This window comes from Poecile atricapillus, chromosome 1 (assembly GCF_030490865.1).
Source record: "Poecile atricapillus isolate bPoeAtr1 chromosome 1, bPoeAtr1.hap1, whole genome shotgun sequence".
Classification (NCBI taxonomy): Eukaryota; Metazoa; Chordata; class Aves; order Passeriformes; family Paridae; genus Poecile; species Poecile atricapillus.
In genome coordinates, this window is record NC_081249.1 from 70,252,821 (window position 1) to 70,278,329 (window position 25,509).

The 25,509-nt window shown below is 39.0% G+C and overlaps 1 protein-coding gene across 2 annotated transcripts in view; it reads left to right on the plus strand.

Moving 5' to 3' along the window:
- Positions 1 to 25,509, plus strand: part of ATP8A2 (ATPase phospholipid transporting 8A2) — a 319,093-nt gene that overhangs the window by 58,263 nt on the left and 235,321 nt on the right. For both annotated transcript variants that reach the window (XM_058827389.1, XM_058827399.1), the window contains 13 exons: positions 1,751 to 1,820; positions 3,203 to 3,330; positions 4,331 to 4,442; positions 4,951 to 5,116; positions 7,394 to 7,521; positions 8,679 to 8,756; positions 10,798 to 10,886; positions 11,595 to 11,639; positions 12,938 to 13,013; positions 19,674 to 19,779; positions 21,101 to 21,183; positions 22,841 to 22,890; positions 24,965 to 25,034. In XM_058827389.1, coding sequence (XP_058683372.1) covers positions 1,751 to 1,820; positions 3,203 to 3,330; positions 4,331 to 4,442; positions 4,951 to 5,116; positions 7,394 to 7,521; positions 8,679 to 8,756; positions 10,798 to 10,886; positions 11,595 to 11,639; positions 12,938 to 13,013; positions 19,674 to 19,779; positions 21,101 to 21,183; positions 22,841 to 22,890; positions 24,965 to 25,034 — 1,201 coding nt within the window. The remainder of the gene's footprint in view (positions 1 to 1,750; positions 1,821 to 3,202; positions 3,331 to 4,330; positions 4,443 to 4,950; positions 5,117 to 7,393; positions 7,522 to 8,678; positions 8,757 to 10,797; positions 10,887 to 11,594; positions 11,640 to 12,937; positions 13,014 to 19,673; positions 19,780 to 21,100; positions 21,184 to 22,840; positions 22,891 to 24,964; positions 25,035 to 25,509) is intronic.

The following is a 25,509-nucleotide window of genomic DNA, read 5'->3' on the forward strand; positions in this document are numbered from 1 at the left end:
GATATTTTACTTAAGAAATTCTCTAATGTATTATACTAAATTCTGACTTATATACCCTTCTGACTTATTTCTTAACTGTGTGGGCCAGCTTTTTGTTTTACATTATTCTACTAATCTGCTGTCATTGATAACCACATAATAATTAGGGAATTTAACCCAAAGCATGTTGATTTGGGAGAAGCTTTGCTTGAAATAAATAGCAATTTCTGTGGCAGTTCTGCTTTATAAATGTTATTATTCCCATGAGTCCTTTAAATGTCAATACTAAGTAAGTGTCCTCAGTTCACCAGAAAGCTCTGCATGTTCTGAAGGAGGGGTGGGTTTTTTTGCTTGTATATGTTGATTTTCTGTGTCTGAGGTGATTGTCAGAGGTAAAATTGACAGTTGTTTTAATTTGACTCTCTTTTCCTGTGCAGCAAAAAGGTGATATCAAATTTTAAAATAAAAGGAGTGAATTAATATGAAGGAAAAATATTTAAATTCCAACACAACTTTGCATGGAAACACATCCACATTTCTCATTTCCACAATTCATACCATTTCTGTGGAAATTAGAGGAATTGTATTGAAAAAGGTCTCCCTCCTGAGCTAACCACTTCAGTTGTAGTAGATAAGGTGTTTGACAGAGGTAAAATTGGAATCAAACTGGACTCTAATCAGTGTCTTTCTTGGGTTCAAATTCAAACTGCATGTGTAGGAGCAGACAAAGAATAGACTCAACCTTTTTTTCTTTTCAAAGCAGTATTAATTGGAGAGAATAATCCAGCTTCTTACTGTGTTATAAATGTACCTGCCCATTTCTTAATTACTGTTGTCCTAAGGAGCCTTTATTGTTCTGCTGATTGAATACATTTGCTGTTAGAGCAATTAGTTACTTTGGAGAAAACTAGCCATTTATCAAGAGTATGAGAAGTGTTATGTTGAAGAAGCACTTCCTTCAGTGCAGGTGGGAAACTGATATTCCTTAGCAGTCTGAGAAGACAGTGGGAAGAAAAATAGTTTTGGTGGTGCCATACAGAGGTTTTGAATCTTGAGTGGTATGTCAGGAAGATATCTGGTAAAAAAGTATCCTTCCTTATCACAGGTGCTACCTATGTAGAGCTCCTCTGTTAGATGTAGATAAGAGCTTGACTAACAGAAAATTCAGTTCTAGGATGAAGATTTTTTTCTCTATTGGTAAGGGCAGAAACATATCTGGAAGCTGCAGGTTACAGCCCTCAATCCTAACAAACCTTCTTCTCATGGTTGAAAAAAAGAGCTGTTTAGCAGTGACTTTGGATGTACTTCCCATAGGCCCTCAACTTTAAGGTGACCTTGCAGATGTGATTTTGTGTGTTAAGTTCACAGAAAGAATTCAATAGCAGAGAGCATTACCATCTTCATCCAAACATATTCCTTTTTTATGCTGTTCAATACTTGCTATATCATCCATAACTCCTGCAATTGGAAGCAATTTAATGGATTGCAGTTGAAAATAATCCACTTCAGGCATCTAATTTTATCAGTTTATCACTTGGTAAATTCTTACTTACCTTTGATTTAGACTTGTCTTTTTCTGTAGTTTGTTGTATGACCATATCCAAAGACATCTCTGTTAAATATGTACTCTCAGCTTTCATGGTTGCATACCACCTGTATGGTTTTCTGTCTTCTGCAGTGCATTGAAGAAGTCTGTTGTGAGCTATATTAGTGCAAAAAGTGTACAAAAAACTACCAAGTTTTAATATTGAAAATCTTATGCTCCTTGCAGTGAACCACAAGCCATGTGCTATATTGAAACAGCTAATCTTGATGGGGAGACGAACCTTAAAATACGACAGGTAAAACAAACTAAATTTAATATTTTTTTCTTTTAGGTATTTAGTGTTATAGTTATGAAGCAGCATCTAGCTTGCATGGCAACAATACACGTGTCTTTTTTTTTGTTGGTCTTTTAAAAAGCATCTTTCTTCAAGTGGCTGTAATTTGCCTTTTCAATAGATACGAACCCAAGCAGTAATGCATCATGTGCAAGTGTAAGGAGCTAACTTGAAGCAAGTATTTTAAGCCCACAGAGACAAATCAAACAGACCTTGGATGTATTCTGCTGAAGTCTAGTTAGTGGAATTTAAGTGCTGTACATAAAAACAAAATCAGCTATGCTTGTGATGAGAGTTGCAGTTTCTTCTGTCACAAGTACTATTTTATGATCATTATGCAGAGGCAGAAGCTGAAAAGGATCTTTCTATGTATAAGTTAATTTGTTATCTCTTTGTGGTAAGCAGAATAATTTATTTGGATCTTTCTAGTTTTGTGAAAGTAATACTGTTGATTATAGCGTTTAGAAATAGTTAAGATTCTTTGGCTTCTTTCATTAAAAAAAAAAGTATTTAGATTAGGATTTTGAAATAGATAATTTGTTTTCAAAAAGCTACATTTGCTCCTCCTTTACTACATTTGTAGAAATGTGATTTACTGTTCCAGATCAGCCTAGTAAGTCAGATCTTGAGCTCTTGTGAGATTTTATTTGCTTCAGGACATGCTTAAAATACAAAAATATGGCCTTGCTCTGGCTTGCAGTGCTGCAGTCAAATTCTTGCAAAAGAAACACAAAATGGATTCCTCTTTTAATAGAAGGGCAGTGGGGTGCTGTGCATGCAGTCAGATTTAGAGTACCAACACTTTAGGTTGCAGTTGCATGGCAGGCTGATCACTAGCCTTGAGCAGCATCAGCACATATTGGCTGCAGTGGCCCAAGAGACACTGCACTTCAGAACGACCGTATTTAGCAGCCACAACACATCAGTACAGCTGTACTTTGAGAAAAAAGCCAGGCCTGATCACACTGCTTTTCTCTACTTCCTCCTGCACGTATCCAACTGTGTGTTTTGTCTTGGTTAAAGAGAGATCATGTAGGTAATGTAAATATCTGTGTAGAGAATTTCAGTCATGTTGGTAGGTTCATATGTGTCCATAATGAGACTTCCTTGCAGGAAAGAGTTATTGAATATCAAATAAAAAAAGCCCCAAAACATAACAAAAACCGATACCAAAAAAGCAACAAAAAAAAAACCCCACCAAAGCAAAACGGGACCCTGACTAACAAAACTCCACAGATTTAATTACATTTTGGTTCGCAGATGTTAAAAGGAAGCACTGTTTTCCTAGGTTGCCTTCTAATAAGAGTTTTTGACAAGAATCTCCTTTGACTTGTTCTGTGCAGGGTTTGTCTCAAACTGCCAGTCTCCAGTCCAGGGAAGAGTTGATGAAGGTGTCTGGGAGGATAGAATGTGAAGGACCCAACCGCCATCTCTATGACTTCACTGGAAACTTGCGCTTAGATGGTCAAAGGTATTGACAACAAAGCCATGAATTCATTTGGTTAGGAAAAATGTTTCCTCTTTTCTTTTAGTCTGTAACTCTGAGCACATGCATGTTTTTGCTGGGGAAGAGGTAGTAATCAATATTTATTAATCGCAGCATCTGCCAATATAAGATAACACAGTTCTTTCTTCTTATGAAGCCTTCTGCTTGTCATGGGACTATTGATTTCTTTGTAATTAATGGTGATATTTTATTAAAAGGTACATGTAAAGAGAAGAACACAAGGAAATGGTTGGGGTTTTTAGGGTGGTCTTGTTACACAAGACACACAGAGGAAATGGAAATATTTCCCTTTCAACAAGAGCCAAAGGCTGCACCAAGGTCAGATTTGTAGAGAAAAGTGATCCCAGAACCTGGAGGCTTTGTCAGTGTGACTTTGATGTCTACAACACTTCAAAGAAAAGTATGTAGTTTTTAGTACTCAAAACCATGGATTATGAGAGGTTGGTAGGAACATACATGCTTTATTTGGCTGTACCATTTCCCTTCAGCAAATGTATATTCCTTGAGCAGCTCAGTGCTAGAGTAGCAGATGATCACTTGCATCCCACTTGGAAGTCATATGTTTAATACAGGCTTTCTCAAATGCTTGTTTAATGGTGTATGTGACATAGTGTGCTTGAAATGGATGGTCTCTTTGCAAGTTCAATGCTTCTTTGTCCTTGATGTGAGAGAAGCCAAGGTCAAGTGCAGAATAAGCTTATTTATAGCTGCCATATAAGTTCTCAAGTTTTGGATAAATGGAGCAGCTTTGTCCTACTTTGCTTTAGCAAGAATTAGACTTACAGAGGTTTCAGTGTTTTCTTCAGTTGTGTGGACAATCTAAGCTCATTATATTGCTATTACATTCTTCTCTTATGGTTTGGGGTTGCTTTTATTATTATCTGGGGAGTAAGGCTGGGAGTAAAACTACCTTCTTTAAAATGTTACCAAGAACTGAAAGATCCATGAACTTCTTCCTTTGCAGCCCAGTTCCTGTTGGTCCAGACCAGATCTTGCTGAGAGGTGCACAACTGAGAAACACTCAGTGGGTCTTGGGTATTGTTGTGTATACAGGACATGACACCAAACTCATGCAGGTAAGGGTTTTAAGAGGATAAAGGGTATGTTTTGATGGAAGTTGGTCATCTTTTCTGTATTCTTGTCATCGACTTGATTTTTTGAAATGGTTTGACTCATAGTTGTTTAAGGCCTGGAGGCCTTGAGGAATACAGGGTTCTGTTGTACTCCAGTTTGCATGTGCACTTGTGCAAACACACTGAAGTGAAGGCAGTTCAATATGTAAGGAGAACTAACTTTCCTCTTAATTTATCTGGTAGCTGGATGACATTTAAAACAGGCTTAACAGCTAAGGACATAGTAATAATCATGGAGATAATTAAGACAACAGTCCTGTATTGCCTTAATGTCAGGGAGTGTCTGGAGAGACCAGCGGTATGTATATGTTGAACACTGCTGCTGACCATCAGTGGGATGGACAGCAGGTGCTCTAATGGACTCTGAAAGTAAAGACCGTGTTTGCTTCTGCATTTTCCTCTTATAAAAACTAGGTTCTTTCTCTTCTCTTTTTTCCCTGCTGCTGTTCAGAATTCAACCAAAGCACCTCTGAAGAGATCAAATGTGGAGAAAGTGACCAACATGCAGATCCTGGTTTTGTTCTGTATTCTCCTGGTAATGGCCCTTGTGAGTTCTGTAGGTGCCTTATTATGGAACAGAACACACGGCGAAGTCGTCTGGTACCTTGGCTCCAACAGTGAGTATGCAGGCACTGAGCCAGCAATGTATCAGACTGTAGGGCCAGGCAGGCTCTTACCTTCACTGAATTAATTCATAAAATAAGAAATAAAAACCCCAAAACCCCACATCTTGCTAGTTTTTTGATGACCTAATGTGGTTTTTTTTTTGAGAATAGGCTGACATAAGTGAACTTCCCAGTGAGGCTTCTAAACTTTAGGTAAATATGACTGGACTAGCACCCAAGGAGCAGGGTGGAAACAGAAGAGAAGGGCAAGAGTTACTCTTGGATATCTGGTGTTCACTTCTTTCATCTCTGTGGGGATACCATACACCGATTTTTTTTTTTCTCAGAAGAGGTCATGTACTGCAGCCTTATGTGTGTCTGACTGTATTTGACTGCAGGGTGGGGAGTATGTCTGATGCTGACTTCAGCTTTATGCTTATGTACAGATGCAAAGGATTTATTTTTATTTTTTTCAGTTAGAAATGCTGATCGGCTCTTTTAGAGAAAATCAAAATGCTAAATGTCACAATTCTTATTTATTGGGTAAAGTTTCTGTCCTTGGCTTCTGTTACTTTGTTGTGAGAAAACTGATCTCTTAGCATGGTTATTTGAAGGGTTTTATTTGATTTCATTCTTAGTCCTCAAATTTGTTAGTTCATTATTGAAGATGAACAATGAAATACTCCCCAGTAGATTTTTGAGGAGGTTACATTAGCTATAAAATGTGGTGTTAAAAGCATTTTGAGATGCAGATCTTAAAGCAGCTATCACAAACTGCAAATGGCTTGTCTGCTGATGATGCAAAACAGATGGCAAGTATATCTTCTGCAGTTTAAGAATTGTAGTTGTGGTAGTAATGAAAAAGAATCACATAGGAAGAGCATGGAAATGCCCCATATTTGACTCTGGGCTTTGGTAGTTGTAATGTCTTCTTGTAGCAGTGTCAGCAACTTTCAGAATTTCTTGCCTGCTTCCCCCCTTGTTTTTTAATGAGTAAGTTTAAATTTGTGCCTTCCAATGATGGAAGTAATGCTGGAAAAGATGAATGGAATGAACTCTTGAACTTGCAATATAAAACAGGTGCAACTTGCAATAGACTAGGATGACATTACAGTCTGTATAGATGCCTTTTTGTAAATTGAATGCACAATTTCTATACCTTCTGTAACTGCTGCACACAGGAAAGACACTTTTTCAGGTTAGGCAGGTAGATGTTAAATTTTGGTTAAATGTCTCACCTGTGTAAAAATTGTATTGGAAGATCTTCCAATACCATGCATACTTCTGCTTTCTGTCAACTTATAAAAGATATGGAATTAGGGTGTACTCACACTTTCAGGTGCCAAACTCTGACCTTTATTAGGATTGAGCAATTTTGTCTGGATTCTCTCTCCTCCTAGTTTGCTCCCCTGACTTCTAATTAACTTCTGATGCTGAAAACCCTTAGTTGTGGACTCTGACCTCGTTGTGCTGGGTGTTCTGTGTGCTGACTGAAGCGCCTCTCTAAGTTTCTAGGGAAGTGGAGAGCATACAAATGTGGAGACTTTGATTGTAAAGAGAAGCTGTGGGCAGCACCTTGAACAGGAGCCTTCATCCTGTGTCTCTGCTGAGCCTTGGACATTGCTGCTGGCTGTCTATAAATGCTTCCCCTTCCCTTCAGGACCAGCTGTGATGGCAGACTTATTTGGGCAAGTTGCCCAGTTTTGTCACCATTGATAACAGCTTCTTTGCTTAAGTAGGGAGCCTCAGTTCATATACTAGGCAACTGTTCAACAGTCAGCTTGTTCTTATCAATTTCTTTAGTAAGAGTAAATTCTCAATTCTGACAATGATGTCAGATTTTAGAACTAATTTTAGTGTTTATTTTTTTGTTTCCTAGCTCCACTGAGGCAAGTAGGCGCTTCCTGAGAGATGATTATATTACTAGTGACATTGGGGGCTCTTAATTGGGCAGTTGACACACTAGATAAATGTTTAAATTGGGTTATTGTGGGGAGTATTGTGCTTCTCACCATCTGTCTGACAAAAATTATTCAGAAAGTGTTCTATTCTTTTATATATAGCCTCACCAACCTTGCCCTCCTTCACCCAGTATAAAAGGCATGGGTTCTGTGGGTGTTGTATCTATTTTCTATTGAAATCAATATTAAAATGGCCCTTACACTAGGCATCAACACACTAGCTGATTATTTTAGTTTTGCTAAATCTGATTAAGTGAACTGCATAAAGATGATTGCCTCTGTACCACTCAGATATGTCTGCTAATGTTATGTGTCTTTTGATCCACAGAAATGCTGTCTGTCAACTTTGGATACAATCTGCTGACGTTTATAATCTTGTACAACAACCTTATTCCAATCAGCCTTCTGGTGACATTGGAAGTTGTCAAGTTTACTCAGGCTCTTTTTATAAATTGGGTAAGTAGCAAGAATGAATGTATCTCAGTTCTGGATGTTGACATTTAAAATAAAAACCTACTTAACATTTTAGCAAGATTTTCTAGTTACTTTTCTGATGCAACTTCTGAGAAAGGAAGGGAGAAACTCAGCATTTATTCTATACCAGTTCTGTGTTTCACAGGAAATTAAAAGATCTAGTCACAGGGAAGTCCTCTGTGCAAATGATGACTTGTATTTTAGGCTTTTAGGATGAGAAGGAAGTGTCAGCTCTTGGTTGAAGGAGGTCTCTCTGCTGACTCACACGTTCAGTCATTATCTTTTGAAAACTCTTTGGTATCTTATGGCTTCTCTCAGACACAGCAGAGGGAAAGACTAGACTTGTTTGAAGGTGTGGGGTTTGTTTTTGATTTTTTTGGGGGGGGGGGTTTGTTTTGTTTTTGTTTTTTTAACATCCTGAGGCTGACCTTAAGGTCACCTCTGAAATGGACCATAATGTTTTTGTAAGGAAGTAAGCTGATGCTGCCTCGCACAACCAGTGATTCAAAGGTTCAGGGAACCTTTGACTTCAAAATGTCTTTCAAGTTCTGTAGTGATGGCTATTAAGCTGGACAAAACCAAGAGGAATACCTTTTGTTGGTATACATTAATCCTTGGATTTACAGTAATGTAGTAGGTTCCTATAAAACATGTGTAAGTGAAGTTTAATATGTTTGTTCCCTGAGCTGCTTGTAACGTGGTAGAGATGCGTATCAGAAGTTGCTTTGGTTTGTGCAGCTGTTTCTTTGTAGTAGCAGAAGAAGTTTATTTCATGGAGACACTAAAATTCTGTCATAGATATAGCTAGAGCAACTGATTGTTGTAACTGAACACCTATGTTTAGTATGGCTGATGCATGGACTTCTTTCTGCTGTACTAAGTTTGGGTTTTTTTCTGTTACACCTTTAGTTTATTAACGACCTATAGTTGAATTTGTCTTTTCTCATGCCCATGTAGGATAGAGGTATACTTTGGAAAAGAGGCACACATATTCATCCTGGGATGATGTTTGTCTCAAGCATTCAGAATGCCTGGTGCTAGCATTAAGACAGTCAAGCCAAGTTTGATGACTAAAAGAAGAACAGAGACTTTAATGTTTAATTTTCATAACGTAAGTCTTAATTTTGCTCTCATTTTAGGACATTGATATGTATTACCCTGAAACAGATACACCTGCAATGGCCAGAACCTCTAACCTTAATGAGGAACTTGGGCAGGTAAGATAACATTTTCTTAAGTGTCATGAGTGTGATATATTCTCTCAAGAGTGAAGGTATGAGAGCAAGATGTACAAGATTTGGACAAGATGTATAAATCAGCTTTATTTTGTTGCTCTGTGGCTCAGGTTAATGGGATGTTATTATTTTCTCTAGTCTGAGTCTTAAAAGGAAATAATGAGATATCACAGGATTAAATGTAATGTCGTATGGACAGTTTTATGTTTGGGAATTGAAACCATTTCATATGGTGACTCTAAACTTTATCTCAAAGGTGTTGGAGAGATGCTCTGTGATTTTGGTTGTCTATACAGAACAGAATATACAGGGCTAAACTTGGCTGAAGAGCAGGCCAACAGCCTAGACTATTATTAGTTTTCATGTTTCTGACTAATTCAGAGAAGATATAAATAAAAAAAAAATTATAGTTGTATTCCTAAATTAGATATTGTGTTCCTTCAGGCATTATTTTCCTTTCAGATAAAGGTAACTGTATATTAAATTCTAGTTGTTGTAGGTCTGCTTATTCTGCAAATAACATTTCTTCAAATTGGAAGGGCTTCCCAAAACAAGCTTACTGGAAAATATGAGTTTGCTTTTGGAATTTTATAGTACTGTTGAGAAATGGTAGCTTTTTTCCTTGACCATCAAGGTTATAGGTCTGTAACTGAACTACATAAACTTCATAACTGGCATGAGTTTAATATTGGAGACAACATTTGTGTATTTAAAATACATAATAATGCCCTGCTCAGGACGGGGGTATTATGCTTAATCTGATCGGCATTTTTCTTATGAATGCTGAAATTTGGTTTTTGTTTAAGTCACCTTGATGTGATGTTATCAACCTCCAAATTATGGTGCTATTTTTTCCTGAAGTAAAGAATGTGTGACATAATGTATGTTGGTGGTCCATATGTTATTTTCAGGAGTGGCTTACTAGTGACTCTGTGTAACTCGACTGATTTTTTTAATTCTTTAATTGAATTACATGTTCATGGGTGCCCTTGATATTTTTGTTTCATGGTGAAATTATTAATGACTTAAAATTCCTCAGAAGTTTGGGTACCCACTTTGAGTTCTGGCTTGCAAAGGCTCCCTTTCCAATGATGTATTCAGTAGCAGTGTAGTGCATAGCTAAAGGATTACCTTAACAAGTACTGTGGTGCGCTGTCTTCAACAGAATGGCAATAATAGAGGAAAAACTGCTTCTAACTCTGGTCAAATTATTTTGGTCTTCAAGTTGTCTAACTCTTTCATGTTATCACCATCCCTTCCTACATGTTGCTGTACGAAAGTCTTACCTGGTGCAGAGGTACAAGTGTGGTATTAACTGGTTACTAGTTTGGTCTTTTGTGACCACCTTTGAAGGTGGGAATTTTGAATCTGCTTATGCTCCAGGAGGTCATGTTGCTTTGATGGGGCTGCCTCCAAGTTCTACTTTGAAGTCACTGTTTCCATAAAGGGATTGTTACTTTGGGCAGTGCTGACTGTGGCTATGTGTTGTGTACTTCAGGACTGCTCATGACTGGACATCAGAAGAAACAGCTTTTGTTTGCCTGCAGAATGCCAGTTGGACTTAATCTAGCATATTCTGTGTTTATAGATAGGGGAAAAAAAATCCCCTAACATTACTGTTGATTTTAGAAGCAAAGAATGTTTTCAGTGTGTAAAATTCCAGCGATCCATCAACAATCCTAAGAGTCTTCATTTCTAGCCTCACTATTTGAGATTAGTGCAGTTGAAAGATTTGGTAAATGTCCAAGTAGTACAACCAAGTATATCTCTAGTGACCACACTAGAGCCTTGGCAATAGATACCTACTGTTTGAGCCCTTCCACATTTAGAGATAAAGAATTAATGCTGTTAAATAATTTGCCTGATTATTTTTCTGTAGATTTGGTAGACAAATCAAGCTGTAATAAGCCTGCATTGGCCAATATTGTAACATTTAAGCAATGTCTCTCAGAATCTTCCTATTTTCTACTTTGAGTTTTATTACTATGCAAGTTGAAAATTGGACTTGTTTATTCCCTTCCAGGTAAAATACCTGTTTTCTGATAAAACAGGTACTCTAACATGCAATATCATGAACTTTAAGAAATGCAGTATTGCTGGAGTGACATATGGGTAGGTATGACTTTTTAAAAAGCTCTGTAGCTTAATGCATGCTTACTACTGGTACAAAATTTTATATTGGAAAAGGATTAGAACATTCTGTTCTTCAATTTATATGCTAGCATATTTTGTGGTCTTAATTAATAGCTTTAATTTTCCTGTCCTGTGGCACAAATTATAAAAGTCAAACCTGGGAAGTACTTCACATGAAGTAAAGAAACTTGCTTCCTAATTTACCTGATTATGATTTAAACAAAACCAGAAGTTCTAAATAAGCTCTGGCCTCTCAAGAGGGAAGAAGTTGCAGCCCAAGGGTAGCAATTATCAGTTATATTTCTGTGACTTGAGAAGAACCAGCATTTTCTTAGAACAGTGTAGTTGTAGTTATAAAGCTTAATATTCCTTGCACAAGAGGGATACCTATTTACTGGTTTTATTCTGTTCTGTCAAAAGGATCCATTTGAGTCATCTAAGTCTTTGTATTTGCTTCATGTTAAATGGGTAGTCTTAAGATCTTGGTGCAAGTTAACCTTTGAATTTCATGTTAGCTAAATTAGATATCTCAAAAGGCAGAAAATTCGATTCAAATGTATGAACAGCTGAACCCATGGTTCCAGCATATGTTTTTGTGGGATGACTCATTGATCTTCGCCTTCTACCTATTTTTTTTTGGTTACTAAAGTGGAATAAATGTTCTTTTTTCCTTTTTCTACTCCTCAGTCACTTTCCTGAGTTGGAAAGAGAACGTTCATCAGAAGACTTCAGGTAAATACATTCCAAGATGTTTGTGTTCTGTATAGCAGAGTATATATAGAGTACAGTCTATATAAAGAGTGCTTTCCAATTTGGGACTGGAAGAAGCCCAAGGGAGGAATGCGTTTGAGAAAAATGGTCTTCGAGTGGGAGCCTAATGCACAGCTGGTGGGTGGTGATGGATCTACTCTTCTGCCTAGAGATTTCAAATGTGAAGGGGGTGAGGAATAGGGCTGGGGTGGCTGGGATGCTAATGCAGTGCTTATTTATAATTGCAGACAGTCAAGTTAAAAGCTAAAATTAACCTACTTTGCAGGAACCTTACCCCTAGCTAGAGACTGATTGCAAAGAGCAACAATCACTAAATTCAGGCCTGAAAAGGGACTTCTTTATTAAAATGCTATGTTTTAATAGTTAAACTGGGAGAGAGCTTGATATGTAGGCCTATCATGCCCAGAAATTCCTGCTCCTTTTTATTGGGAACTTTAATGAATAGAGATGATGGGTCTGTCCCATGCCACAGAAACGAGTGAAGACCTAGAGGTGTTAAACAGGTATCAGTGAAGCATGTTGAGATTATTGGGAAAGAGGGGAAGAGCCAGTGAGGCTGACATGGATTTTAATGGCAAATATAGGGAAGAAGTGAATTCCCACCCAAGAAACAGGTAAACTCTGAATGCTGTTAGAAAAACACTAGGTAATGAGCTAAGCTGGGCTTCTCCACTGGTCCAGCTCATTTTGATGATCATGTTTTAGGAAGGTGATGAAGTGATACGTTTCTTCTGCTGAGATGTAATTTCTATGGATTCCTCTTTTCTTCCAATATATTGCTGTTTCTTTCATTGCTGTGTGTTCTTTCATTGTACCTTTGTTTTCTATTCAGTTCTGTGTAAGGTTTTCCTATGTACTTACTTGGAGTACTCTGACTTAAAATCCCCCAGGGGTCAGCTTGAAGCAGAATGCTCTGTCTAGGGAGGGAACTTAAGGATATTGAACTTCCATCTATTTTATGAGCAAGCTGCCCTGAAATCCATTTATCTTAAATATGCTTAAAAACCACTGTTGCTACATCTGTACCAGGAGCTGCATTGACACTTGAATTGTCTGAAATACACTGTCAACCATAACCGTTGTGGGTTTCTTGCTGGTGTTCATTTTCAGCACTTGCTGCATTACTCATATGATCTTTTCACAATGCTTTCAAGGACACTGAAGTCTTAGATTTTTAAATTTGCTTCCCAAGAAAATAGATGAAGTACTAAGATTGGCAATGTTGCCACTTGTTTGAATATGCTTGTTTTGCTCTGCAGCCAGCTACCTCCTTCCACCAGTGAATCATGTGAATTTGATGACCCAAGACTGCTGCAAAACATTGAAAATGATCATGTAAGTCTGCTCTTTGAATATCACGCCTCTTAAATGCCCTATTCTAGGCTTGTCTGGAATTGAATGCTGAACAAATCTATTTGTGTGATTAAGTCTGCTCTGTGAGTGTGTCATGCAGGCACAGAGGGGATAAATTGGAATCAAAATAGCTCCCTCCAACGCCTTTCTGCCCACTTGTCTTACAATTGAATTAAAGAAGCAATGGCATTGATATGGATTCTAGCTACCTATAAGGCAGCTTCATATATTCTGTTGTATATGGAAGATAATGCTTTGTAACAAGTTATGATAGAAATTAAAATTCTTTCAAAGAAAAACTACTTGGAGTGTTGAATCATCTATACCATTTTTAACTGTAGTCTGTAGCATTACAAGGTGATTCTGGAATGAGCCTTAAGTATTGCACGTGTTTGGAATTCTAGTTATGTAAAGGATGTAAGAGATGGGATTTAATTGCAAATTCAAGTTTGGCATGAGCCTTAATGATTAGTAGTCTTAGCCTAGCTGTTGAGTCCTAAAGGGACCTAGTCTTTACAGTGTCAGTTCATTGTTTATTTGGAAATCATGTGGCTATGAAGTGTCTGACTGGACACCAGACAATTAATTCACTTGCCAAAAAGTATGACCCTTGTTCTCTGCAGGTTGTCTCACAATATGGGGTCTGAACATTGGCAAGCGCAAACTCAAATCAGCTGATTGCCCTCCTTAGACATTGTGGCTTCTGTAACTGGGCTGGTTAAGTGTAGTATGAGCATCTAAAATATAGTTGCAATATACAGTTTGTGTGGAGGAAAGCTTTGCTTTCTGTTCTGCTGTGCAGTACTTAAGAACCGCAACATGGTGCGGATGCCATAAGGGAATGATTACTTGGTGTGGCACTGTGTGTTCTGCAGGGTGATGGAGCCTAAAGATGGCTCCTGTGCTCTAACCTCCAGCAAGGTGACTGTCTTAGGACAGTGCCCTGGTTTCCTATCTGGCTTTTGTAGTCGTGTACACTGGAAGGATTTCCCACTGGACATGACTTGCAGACAAGATTTGTGCACTGTCCTGTTCCTTTGCGTCCTGTTTGTTCATTTATGGCTACAGTTATGGCTTATGGCAGTTACTGGCTCCGGGTATTCATTCTGGTTTAGGTGTAGACTGCAGATCAAATGCCTTTGAGCTCTTTCTGGCTGCTGCTGTTTTAGGTATGCATCGCGAAAGATGCTTTGGTATATTTTAATAGACTCCTCAGAAGGGATGTATCTCAAATGAGCTTGAGATGGAATTTCTCACCTAGCCTTGAGATGGCCGCTTATTTTGGGGCTACCTAATTATTTTATCTTCCCTGGGTAGTTTCTGCTTTGGGGGATAGAAGAATTATATGCTGTCGTAGCAGGTGAATGAGGGATTTTGGTAGCTTCCTTAAGTGTCATTTAGTCTAGACAGCTTGGAAGCCTTCTACACTGAACCTTTTTGTATCCAGTTTCCTTTTTGCTGTTTACTTAAGCAGACAAATACTGATGTCATTGTACAGCTAACTTTTGGGCTGAGCATATTGTGTGAGCTCAGCCCTCAGACAATCAGTGGGGAAATCACTGGCTAATGAGAAATACCTTGTGTAGGCCGAAGATAACTTTTCAGAGCCTGTCTGTACTGGAACAATGGGTGCCACCCTCTGGCAAGTGGTGATTTAGCACAGGGCTTGGGAATGCAAGGACTACTTGTGACAGTTTGCTGAGCATGTTCAGGTCTGTTTGTCACGATATGGGTGAGAGGAAGGCTGAATTCCAGGATAGTGGTAGAGGGAAGGGGTCTTTCTAGCTTTGCATTAGGTCAGCTGCTGAGATGCATAAACTGCTTCTTTCTATCTAAAAATCTATATTATTAAAATCTATATTATCTTAATTTTTACAGCTGATGGATAGCTGCAGATGCCATTTGCAGATGTCTGTCAATTTAGTGAACTGTGGTGAAAAACTGAAGTGTTCTAGCATAAGCTACCTAGTGAAGTTAGATGGTGCTGTAGTCAGGCAACTAATTTCCTCTAAACATTTGCCCTTTTGCAGCTGAGTCTATGTGATCTCTTACAAACTCTAAGTGTTTCATTGCTCTGGTCTTGAAGATTATAATTTTTTTTTTTTTTTTCAGTTCAGTCACAAGTGTTAGTTTAGAACTGTCTCAGTGCCAAGTAATTTTCTTTCCAGGTTGAAAATAAAAAAATTATGTACTTGTACTCATGAGACTGTCTTCCATCTGCTAGGAAGATTTTTAGCATCCTGCATCACCTCTAAATTTCATAGCTCTTCTGGGCCATTGGTGTGTAAGGGCTGACTGATAGCCAAATCCACTTTCGAACAGCAGTTAAAGAATTATTGTCCTCTAGGAATTGTTCCAGGGAAAAATAACTTGTCTTGAAAACCTGTGGAGGTTTCTCTTGGCTGCTCTGGTAGTTTAATGTGGAAGAAAGTATCTAGCTTTTTCTGCCTGTGCTTTTTCTTTGTGTCACCTTCTCTTGGATGAGCTGTGCAGCTGTACCAAGTGTACGATGCTGTCTTCTTTCTATAGAGAACATGGCATAAATTCTTAGTCTAATAAGGAAAAAGCTGTTTTCTTCTAAGACTAGAAGGAATGTTTGGTGAATATGGTAGATGGTTTTTATCTTGGTGCTTGCTAGTTGCATATGTCCTCAGCACAGAGATGCCAGCCTGTTTGATGTGGGGTTATGTTTTACACTGATAATAGGAGAGCAGGGAAGGAGGTCAAGGAGTGAAGGAATTAACAGACTTGGTTCTCATCTTAGACTCCTGTCTAAGAATCCTTCCAGGATTCTCTCTGAACTTCATCTGTGAATTTTGATTTGCATATGAACTTTCTTCTGTGGCCCCCAAATTATCTCTTGGCCAAGAAGCAGCAAACATGGTATAGCTGCAGATGCCTGAATTGGTTCAGTGAGTACACATGATGAGTACTTTAGCAGCTGGCCAGGCAGAACAGACAACTGTTGTGCTCACATTGAGCCTTTACCACACTGGAAGTGTTTGTTTAGACCTCACCAACACGTCTGCTTATTCTTGTGTAGTGTGTGGGAACTGAGGCTATTATCCCATCAAGCTTTGTTGAAATGACAGCTATCATCAGCTGATTCTTAATTCTATAGGAAAGCAGAACCAGAAAAAAAGTATCACAGCTAACTGGGATGAAAAACTGGGATTTGAAATACAGTAGGGGGAACAAACATGTTCAGGTGATGAAAGCCTATGGGAGTCTCTAGTTCAGATTGCTGGAAAACTGTCCAAACACATCATTTTATAGCTCACAATTAAGTTGTTAGAGCTTGGTGAGATATATTTTTCTCTCATCTGCTTTTGTTCTTATTGTGCGTGGGACTTCAGTACTTTTGTTCAAGTACAAGGCAGAATCTTTAATTATAGGTCATGTCTCATTGGTTTCGGACAAGGTAAACTTGCATTTAACTCTCTTGATATTCAAAAGCTAGTTAATGTCTTCTCTCAGTCTGTGCCTGAAGTATCTTGGTCTCTTCCAGTCCTGCCAGCTTCACTGTTCTGGAATTGCCCAACATGGCTGGATCTTCACACTGCTCTCCAGATACTTTAGTGAACTAAATGGTAGGAAGTTTATATCTTTTTAAGATGGTGAGTTGTAATTCTCCTTGGTAATTAAGTACTTAAGCATTTTCACAGTTTTTCTTGGCAGCATGTGCCACTTACATGCAAGGTAGTAAGATCAGGTTGTTAGACTGTGCTTTACTATCCCACTGGCCATTTCTAGGCCATTTGCTCAAAAAAACTCAGTCCTGCTCACCTGGAAATACTGTGAATGGAGGCACTGATCTGATACTGCTACAATTAAAGGAAAGATGGAAGGTATCTTTAACTTGACATTGAAATTCCTTGTAATTGTATCAGATGCTTGAACAGTTGAGAAAAATAGTTTGTCTTCAGACTGAAGAGTCCAGATAAGGACGTGTGTGACACGTGCAGGTAGGAAGCTCTGCACGGTGCAGTTTGCTCCCCAAAAGACTGAGGCTTGTCTCAGTGTTTTGTTCCTCTAAATACAGGAACCATGAAGGGATGAAAACTTGTTTTCTGACCAGTGGTCTGCTTGATAATGGAGAGTGCTGTGCCTGCTAGATAGGCAGGCACCTAACCCTAAACTTTGCTTTCACTGAGGATAGTGCTTTATAGGTAACAATCCAGAAACTGCTTCCAGAAGTAGGAAACCATTGCAATGTGTATGTGGTACTCAGCTGGTAGGGGCAGCAAACAAAATAATTCACACAGTGGCATATATTGCATGTGTAGATGTTTTTACACTAGCTTTTTCATGGATATTTGGGGGAAAAAAAAAAACAGGGAAGCAGTTGGCTTTCACCCGGAGTTATTGGCACACAGGGAGAAAAATGAGGGAGGAAGGCACTTAAAATGAGAACTACCTGTGGACTGATGAATAAGAGATCAAAATATGTAATCTTTGTTCCAACTACAGATGAACAGAGAACTAAAACATGGGGTGGGAAGAAATAAAACTGACCTTAGCGCATGAACAGGCAAGAAACATCTCACAGAGACCATCACTAAGAATTTGACTACTGAGATGTCAGAGACTTGATAGGGGAACATAAGTAATAAAGCAGAATTGGTTAAACTGTGGGGCTTCTGTCCTGTGCTGGGTTTCAGATCAGCATACTGGAAGGGGTATGTTACCACAGAAGCCATTAACAGATTTTCTGTTCACAGGTCCAAAGCAGGAATTTGAGTGTTCTACCCTGATTCATGTCTGTGCAACAAATATTGTCAGTGCTGTAACAATACAGAAAGGAAACAAATGACAGCTGTGTGGAGGAGCTGTTGTGATAAGCTGGGCCTCTGGTGATCTGTTGCAACAGAATTGGAAGATTGCCCTGTAATACATTGTGACTGTGAAAATACGAAGGCAGCAGCAAATTATGTTGCTGGCTTGAAAACATAAATACATACTTAGGAAGGATTAAAATCCATGTCGCTACTAGAGACAGGTTGTTTCCAGCTGATAGAACACATACTATGAAATCTTGTTAATGGCTTAGGTGATAAAAGTGTAAGACGGACATCAAAGGTCTGCAGCAACAGATGCTGAAATAAGAGTCTGGCAGGCTGTGCCTTTTGACAGGGAGATAAAGCTCTCATTGCTTTGACTGGAAATGATGGAGCACCAGTATCCTCTTCACTATAATTTGCTGTGGACTTAGTCAGATAGTAGTGTGTAAATATATGTTCATTTTCCTGAGCACAGCCTCTGCACCCCAGCATGTCAAAAGCAACAACTCTTGTTATTTTAGTGGCATGTGACCATAAAATTTGGAAGTTTCAGTATGCAAACGTAAAGGTCCTGTGTGAAACAGTTACTTTGAAAATATTCATGGCAAAGTACATGAAGTAAAACAAGAATATAGAGTTTGGATCTTCAGTCTTTTTATTATACTACTTTTTGATATGCTTACTTTGTTTACATGCATTGCCACAGCGTTTGCCAGCTGACATGATTTTGTGGCTTTCTTAGCAGTTTAGTTTACTTCCTACTAATTAAACTTTTATATTGCCATTGCATAAGCTGTGCCAATGAAAGCTTTGGAACCTAGGTGATATTTTTATATGCAGAAATTCTTTGAGAGTTTGCGAAGTCAAGTAGGGCTTTCTGCAAAGGTAGAACTCCTGAGTTCATGTCTGAGTCACTGAGAAAATGGCTGATGTGGTGCAAGACACTGATGCTGCCACCTGGGGATGTTATGGATATAGCAGAGGTGGTGAAGGAGAACCATGTGTTCACTTCAGCTGTTTTAGCCAAGCATCTGAAAGATCTGTGTGAATTGTGGATGAAGTTTGTAGGCCAGGTTGTGAGCTGGGCATCTGAGTGCTCTTCCTGACTGCTATGAGACTATAAACCTTTGCCAGAGACAGAGATGGGAAAGGAGGGAAGAATGGTGTGAGTGACTTAATTTCACATCACTAAAGGTTGCAGTTGCCACAGTTGTCTGATTAGAGGCCTGTGGTTTAATTGCCAGCTTTGCTGAGTTGCAGACCTGGTGTCTGTTTAAGCACTTTGGAGCAGTGGTTTATGTTGCATGTTCTTGTGATGCTGAATGTGTAGGGACCCTTGATTAATTTTATGCTTGACTGGGTGTTATATTCTTTTGGAAGGACACATGATGTTGCTTTCTACTGGCTGTTCACCTGCTCTCAGCTCTGGATGTCCATCACTAAGGGTGCAGTTGCAGCAAGTTTAATTCTGGTGTGGTTGCTGTCAATCTGCTGGAAGCTGCCATTAGTAGTGTTTCCTGTTGCTAGATTGTCATCATCTTGTGGCAGATGTCTTTGCCTATATGAATCTTGGGGTGCTAAAGAATTAATGCTTTTATGTTTGGGGGGTGGGGGAATATTCAGTCTTCTCAGCTCTCTGCAACTTGAATGAGGTCTTCATCAATAGCTCTGTAGTTCATCAGCACTGGCCCTGAACTGTGCTGTCTTGGTATTCTGAGGTCAAAACAACTGCTGTAAAGAGAACTGACTTTGGGTGGTTTTTTTTTTAATCTGTGGTATATAAGAGATCATCTCAGTTTAGTGAACAGGTTCCTCAGTCTGTGTGCAGTGCTAAACCTCAGTCTTCTGGTGTCCTGTCTAGCCCACAGCTGTGCATATACAGGAGTTCCTCACGCTGCTGGCCGTGTGTCATACTGTTGTTCCTGAGAGACAAGGCAACACAATAATCTACCAGGCCTCCTCTCCAGGTTGGTTGTTGCTTTCTTTTTTAGAGGGAAGGGAATGAGTTGAAGGAGTAGAGGTAAATGGAAGGAAGGTCCATAAACTTCTAGGTCATTTCAAACATCATTGACTTTGAATGCAAAATGTCCCCCACAGTGCTAGCAGTAGATCTGGCATCTTCTGTAATCAGTACACAGTTTTTGAATATTTCCTACTAAACCACATAGTCCACGATGTTTCTTTAGAGATAGGCTGGGCTTAGGATCCCTTCTGTGCTCATGAGACCATCTACTCTTTCTGCAGGGGTGAAAATAAAAGACTGAGTGTGTAGGAGGTAATGATTTGTTTCTGCACGAGCAATTACTTTATTGGCATGACTACAGACTGTCTTTCTTCATCTAGTATCTCCTTAGAGCAAGATAGGAAGCTATCAAGTGCCAATGCATGACACAATACAACCAAAACTTTCAGAATCTTGGCGATATTCAGGCCTCCCCTTCACCCGTTTTTTACTCCTTTCAGTTAGCACAGACAGATCTAGGTGAGGACAGATTGGGGAATGTTGCTCTCCACTAAGTTTATCTCTGTTAGTGAAGATCTTTCTCGAATCGCTGTAGGGATGTATTGCATGATGAAGCAGCATCATTTCTTATTTCTGTCTTAATAGAGTGTCTGAAAAGTAGGATGAAGACCTCATGTGAGGAAGTTCTGGTCAGTGTGATGAACCGTGAGGAGACTAATGGAGCTGTAGACACATGAGGGTTACTTGAATTAGGCACCAAATCCACCCCTGTGGTGGTTGTGCTCAATGACACTTGCTCCCTAAGGAGGCTCTGTAATTTTCTATGGGCTCTGATTGCAGCTCTGTTATTTGAGCTCTTAATAACACTGCCCAGTTCAGTCTCCAGAAAACAATGCTGTATTTCTATAATACCTGAACGCAGTGTCTTCACAGCAGAAATGGTATTAAACACATACTGTAGGAATTTAAAAATAACAGAGCTTTGATCTTGTTTTCAGAACAGATATTTTCCCTTTTTCATGTGGAAATGTATGGCACCTCCACAAGAATAGAGTTAAATGCTTTAGTAGTTACAGGATATTTTATGCTGATTGAGTACTAGGTTTGTGTAGTTGATATTGCATGACCTTTGTAGGACTAAAATGTTGAATGTTTTTGTGCAAGGGTGTGCAGAACTACTCTAACATCCCTATGGATGGGAGTACACAGAAAAGGGGATCCTGTTTTGGCAATCTACCATATTTAAGTGTGGGTTTTGGAGGTCTCTTTAACATATCAGGTTAAATTCGAGCTTTTTTTGTTTATTTGTTTGGTTTTTTTGGCAGATGAAGGAGCATTAGTGAAAGGAGCAAAAAAACTTGGCTATGTCTTCACAGGACGGACTCCCCATTCTGTTATCATTGATGCGGTAAGTGGTGGATGTGCGTGGCACAGGCTACCAAGCTCATGCAGAGCATAAAGGTGTCTTCTCTGATCCCTGTCAGGGCCCTTTTCCAGGGCCTTTGAGATCCTACATGCAAAGGACTCATGTACACGGAGAAAAGTTGTCTTAATCTATTTGAAGATGCCGAGTCCTTTGCCCCTCTATGTGGCATGGGTGATAGGAAGTTGCAAACTTATGTGGGAAATGACAGCAGTTGTACCTGAAAAGTATTTCCCTTGTCCAGGAAGCACAGATGGGAACACTCATATTAGAAGGAAATTCATGTGTCTGGGAGGTTTTCTGACCAATATGTTTAAGTCTGTTTTTCTTCTAAATGTTTCATTTCTTTCTCCTGAGTAAGATCTTCAGTAGAAGATCTGCTGACAAGCTGTGTATGCAGGGGTGCATAGTTAATGGATTGCAGTTGACACAGGCAGCCTCAGACTCATGGGGCCACATTCAGACTCAAGTTGCAGTCTAAGCTAAAGTGGCTCCAGATTGACACAGATGCAGCTAGTAGGGTGCTTATTAAGAATAATGAATGTGTTTTTGTCCTTCCTCTCAGGTATATTTCCTTTCAAATTTCTTGTTACATTGCCAAACTAAGCACTTGAAACAGTTCTTGTAGGACTTGTCACAAACCTTTTACAAATTCTCAAACTGCTTCTTAGTTGAAGGGGAAGAGCTTAGGATGGACAGTGTCATCTAGAGCCATCTAAATGCTTTTCTCCTCTGCAGGAGCAGCCAGGCCTATCTGGCCTAGTTGTATACTCATAATATGAAGCTGGGGCATTGTTAATCTATAGCCAGCAGTAAAAGCTGTCACTCCTAGAGATTCCTGTCTCTCCTGATTGCCTATATCAATGGCAGCATGTAGAAAATGGTTTGGAGATGTTTTTTAATCTTGGGGATGTTGCTGAGTTGATAAGTGCTTTGGACATCTGTACTGCAATCAGATTTTACTGCTGCACTTTCTTTAACTGCATGCTACAAATACCACTGGAGTTCTATGACTCTGGGAACTCCTACTGCTCCTTCTATGCATTGTACAACTGGAAGGGCAGGTGTTTTAAAATCTCCTGCTTTGGGTTGTTCCTCCTCAGCCCCAGCAAAGAGTTGCTGGTGATAACAGGAATTTCTCCTCAGTTAATCTTTTTTTTTTGGCCACGAAAAATATAATTAATATTTTCGTGAATTCAAATTAAAGAAATACTAAGGGAGGTCAGTCAAAGATTAAAGATTATTATTGTAATAATAACCCTGGAGGGCTTATTTTAACTTGGAAAAATGCCTACAACGTGTAATATGTCTCTTAGTTGATGGCTGTTGAGAACTAAATATGCAATTTAGCTTTCAGAGCATGCCTAATCAAAAAGGATATTAACTGCTTCTAATGGTGTAGCAGTAGTAAATGAAGGATGCCACAGTTCATTAGATCGGGCTCTGCGTCCTTTAACCAGTTGAGGGAGCCATTGCCACATTTATTTACATTTATGACTCTGGGATCTGTGGCAGACACCTGATGGGCTCGCTTGTTTGCACGTCTAAGAATATAATGTGGATTGTATTTATAGTATTTATTTATTATTAATAGTAACTAATAATAGTACACCTTTTTTTTTTTTTTTTTTTCCTTTTTTAGCTGGGGAAAGAGAAAACCTTTGAAATTCTTAATGTGCTGGAGTTTTCCAGGTAAGTTTTCCTCTAATAAATGAAATTCAGGGTAATAAGAAAACTCTTCTTACAAACAATGTTATTTAGAATAAAAAATTACAACTGATATAGTAAAAAAGCAGAACTTCCTTAATTTTTGTCCTGCCCCTTCATCTTATTTCTGATGTACTATGAATGAGTTATAAACTGGTGGCTGTTGGCATGTGATCATAAAACTTTCTCCTGCAGCTCTGTTCATTTATTGAGAACTTGCTGGCCTGGAAGCGTCTTGCTGTGACTCATGGATATCCTGATTTGTCACTTGTCTACTTCAAGAACAGACTTTGAGATTGCACTTCTATAGTGCTTCTGATTTTACTTTTTGAGTACATGGAAACTGCACCTGGAAGTGCCTTGTCTTAAGAACCATGCCAGCTATGAAAATATAAACATTGCAAGCACTCCTAATTTGTCAGACTCATTAGGATGTGCCTTACTTGGGTAGCAAGAAGCTTTGATGAATCAGGCCCCTAAATGACTGGAAATAACAAGGTGCTTTCTCTTTGTCAGCTGATAGTTATTTCAGTTTGGATGGTGCTAGTCAGCATTCCTCTTTTTCTCTTGTTTATTTTCTGTTCTTGCTGGGGATTAAAACCTTGAGCTCTTGTTCTCTGCTGTCTTTGAGTTGGCTTGTTTTGTTCTAAAGGACTATATGAAACTAAAGGTAGGGATGATTTTCTTGTGTCCTGACTTATTTTGAAGATTATTTTTGAGTTCTTCCCTCTCTCCAGTCAGAATGCAGCTATTTAAGCTACTTCTGGGAAGTATCTGAAAAGGCACTGGAAGTGTCTTTGAGGGTTTGTGACAAGTTGACCAGCACTCTGGTGTCTGTAGGCAGGAATTTTCTGCTTGCATGCAGCAGAAAAAAGCTGTCTTAGTTCTCCTCTGTGTAGCACCTCCCTGCCTGACCACTGAGGGATTTCCTGTAATTAGTTTTCAAAAAGCACATAGAAGTTTCCCAGTGTCATTAGGATGTTGCTGAAATTCTGGGCACAGGTAACTGCTGTCCTTCTAACCCCTCTTCAGAAAGCCTCAGAGAGGATTTGTTTTGTCTGATGATACATACCAAGAGCTTACTTTAGTGCACATGAAAAGTTACTACATTTCTCAAAGCAACCTCAAGAGGAGAAGGAAGGTTGCTCTGCACTCTGTACACATTGGGAAAAACATAATGAGGAAGGAGGGCACTTCGAAGTTGGTCCTTTTGCTGAGGAAAAGATTTATATGAAACCACATGTTCATAGGGTTCCCTTGATGAGATTTGATTTGTTTGCCTCTGCCTCTTGGTAGCTGTGGGATTTTTACACTGGCTCTTTTGGAGGAGAGATTGATAAGTAACACATCAAAACTTCTTTTAAAAAAATTATCATTGCCTGCCTTCCTTTGTTAAATGTTGGTGTACACTATGCTACTCTCTACATTTTTTATTTTTTTTAAGATATGTGCCAAACTTGAGGTACTGTCCTTGCTCAGGGGATCTGACTTACTTCTGCTTAATTCCAACTGCCTGGGTCTGATTAGACCAATATAAAGAATTCATAGAGGCCAAGAACTGGTCTATATGAGGATTCCTTTCAATGATGTTTTTACTTTCTTTTGAGTTAGGAAGTTATATAACTGCCTTTGTCAGTGGATGGTTTTTTCAATATCTCTTATGCCTATAATAAAGATATAATCAGCCTTAATGATTCCATTTCTAGAGTCCCCAAAGCAATTTTGATTGAGGAATAAGGAAAAACTGAGAGAGAATGAGAATAAATGTGACTCCCCTTCTTTCAAGACAATTTTATACTATCTTGCTCTTTTTCAAATTCTTGCTCACATTTGGGCGTAAGTCTGGAGTGCTTGCCAATGAGAGACATGAGGCTGAAGCTGGAAATAGGCAATTTAAAATATCTCCTTGTTGGTCAAGGGTTATGGGATCTTAAGTTACTGCTGTTATATCCCGTTTAATCTCAGATGCACGAAACACATCTGAGAAAATTCACTGGTTAGAACAGGAATTACTCTTCACCACTTTGACTAATGAAAGCAAATATTTTTCTTTCAATAGCAACAGGAAGAGAATGTCAGTGATTGTTCGAACTCCGGCAGGACAGCTACGTCTCTACTGCAAAGGGGCTGTAAGTAATTATGCTGCCTAATGGAGAACACTGCCAGTTATTGTTTCAACAGCTGTGGCTGATGCTGACATTTCATGTCTCATACATAATACCTGTTGGCTTTCTGTTTAGGGCCAAGTGATTTAAGAGAGCTGTCATTCCTGCTCTGACTCCTTTTGCAGGCTGGAAGACTGCTATGCTTTGTACTGCCCAGCTGAAATCCTGAAACTAATGGGAGCAGTACCCTTACTTCAGCAAAGTCAGGGCTTCACCCAGCTGTGCAGCAGGAGTTCAGGAGCTGGAGTAAATGCTGTTGTCTGAATTTATAACACTAAAATTTATTCTCAAGTGCTTGGCTCTTGATCTGGCTTTCTTGCATCTCTGCACCTGCTGTTATTTGTCATCATGACTTGCACCATGTTGTGCTTCTGTCTTCACTGACAAGAGCAATAACTTAGCACAGTACAAAGGCTCCAAAACTAGCATTGTCAACAGC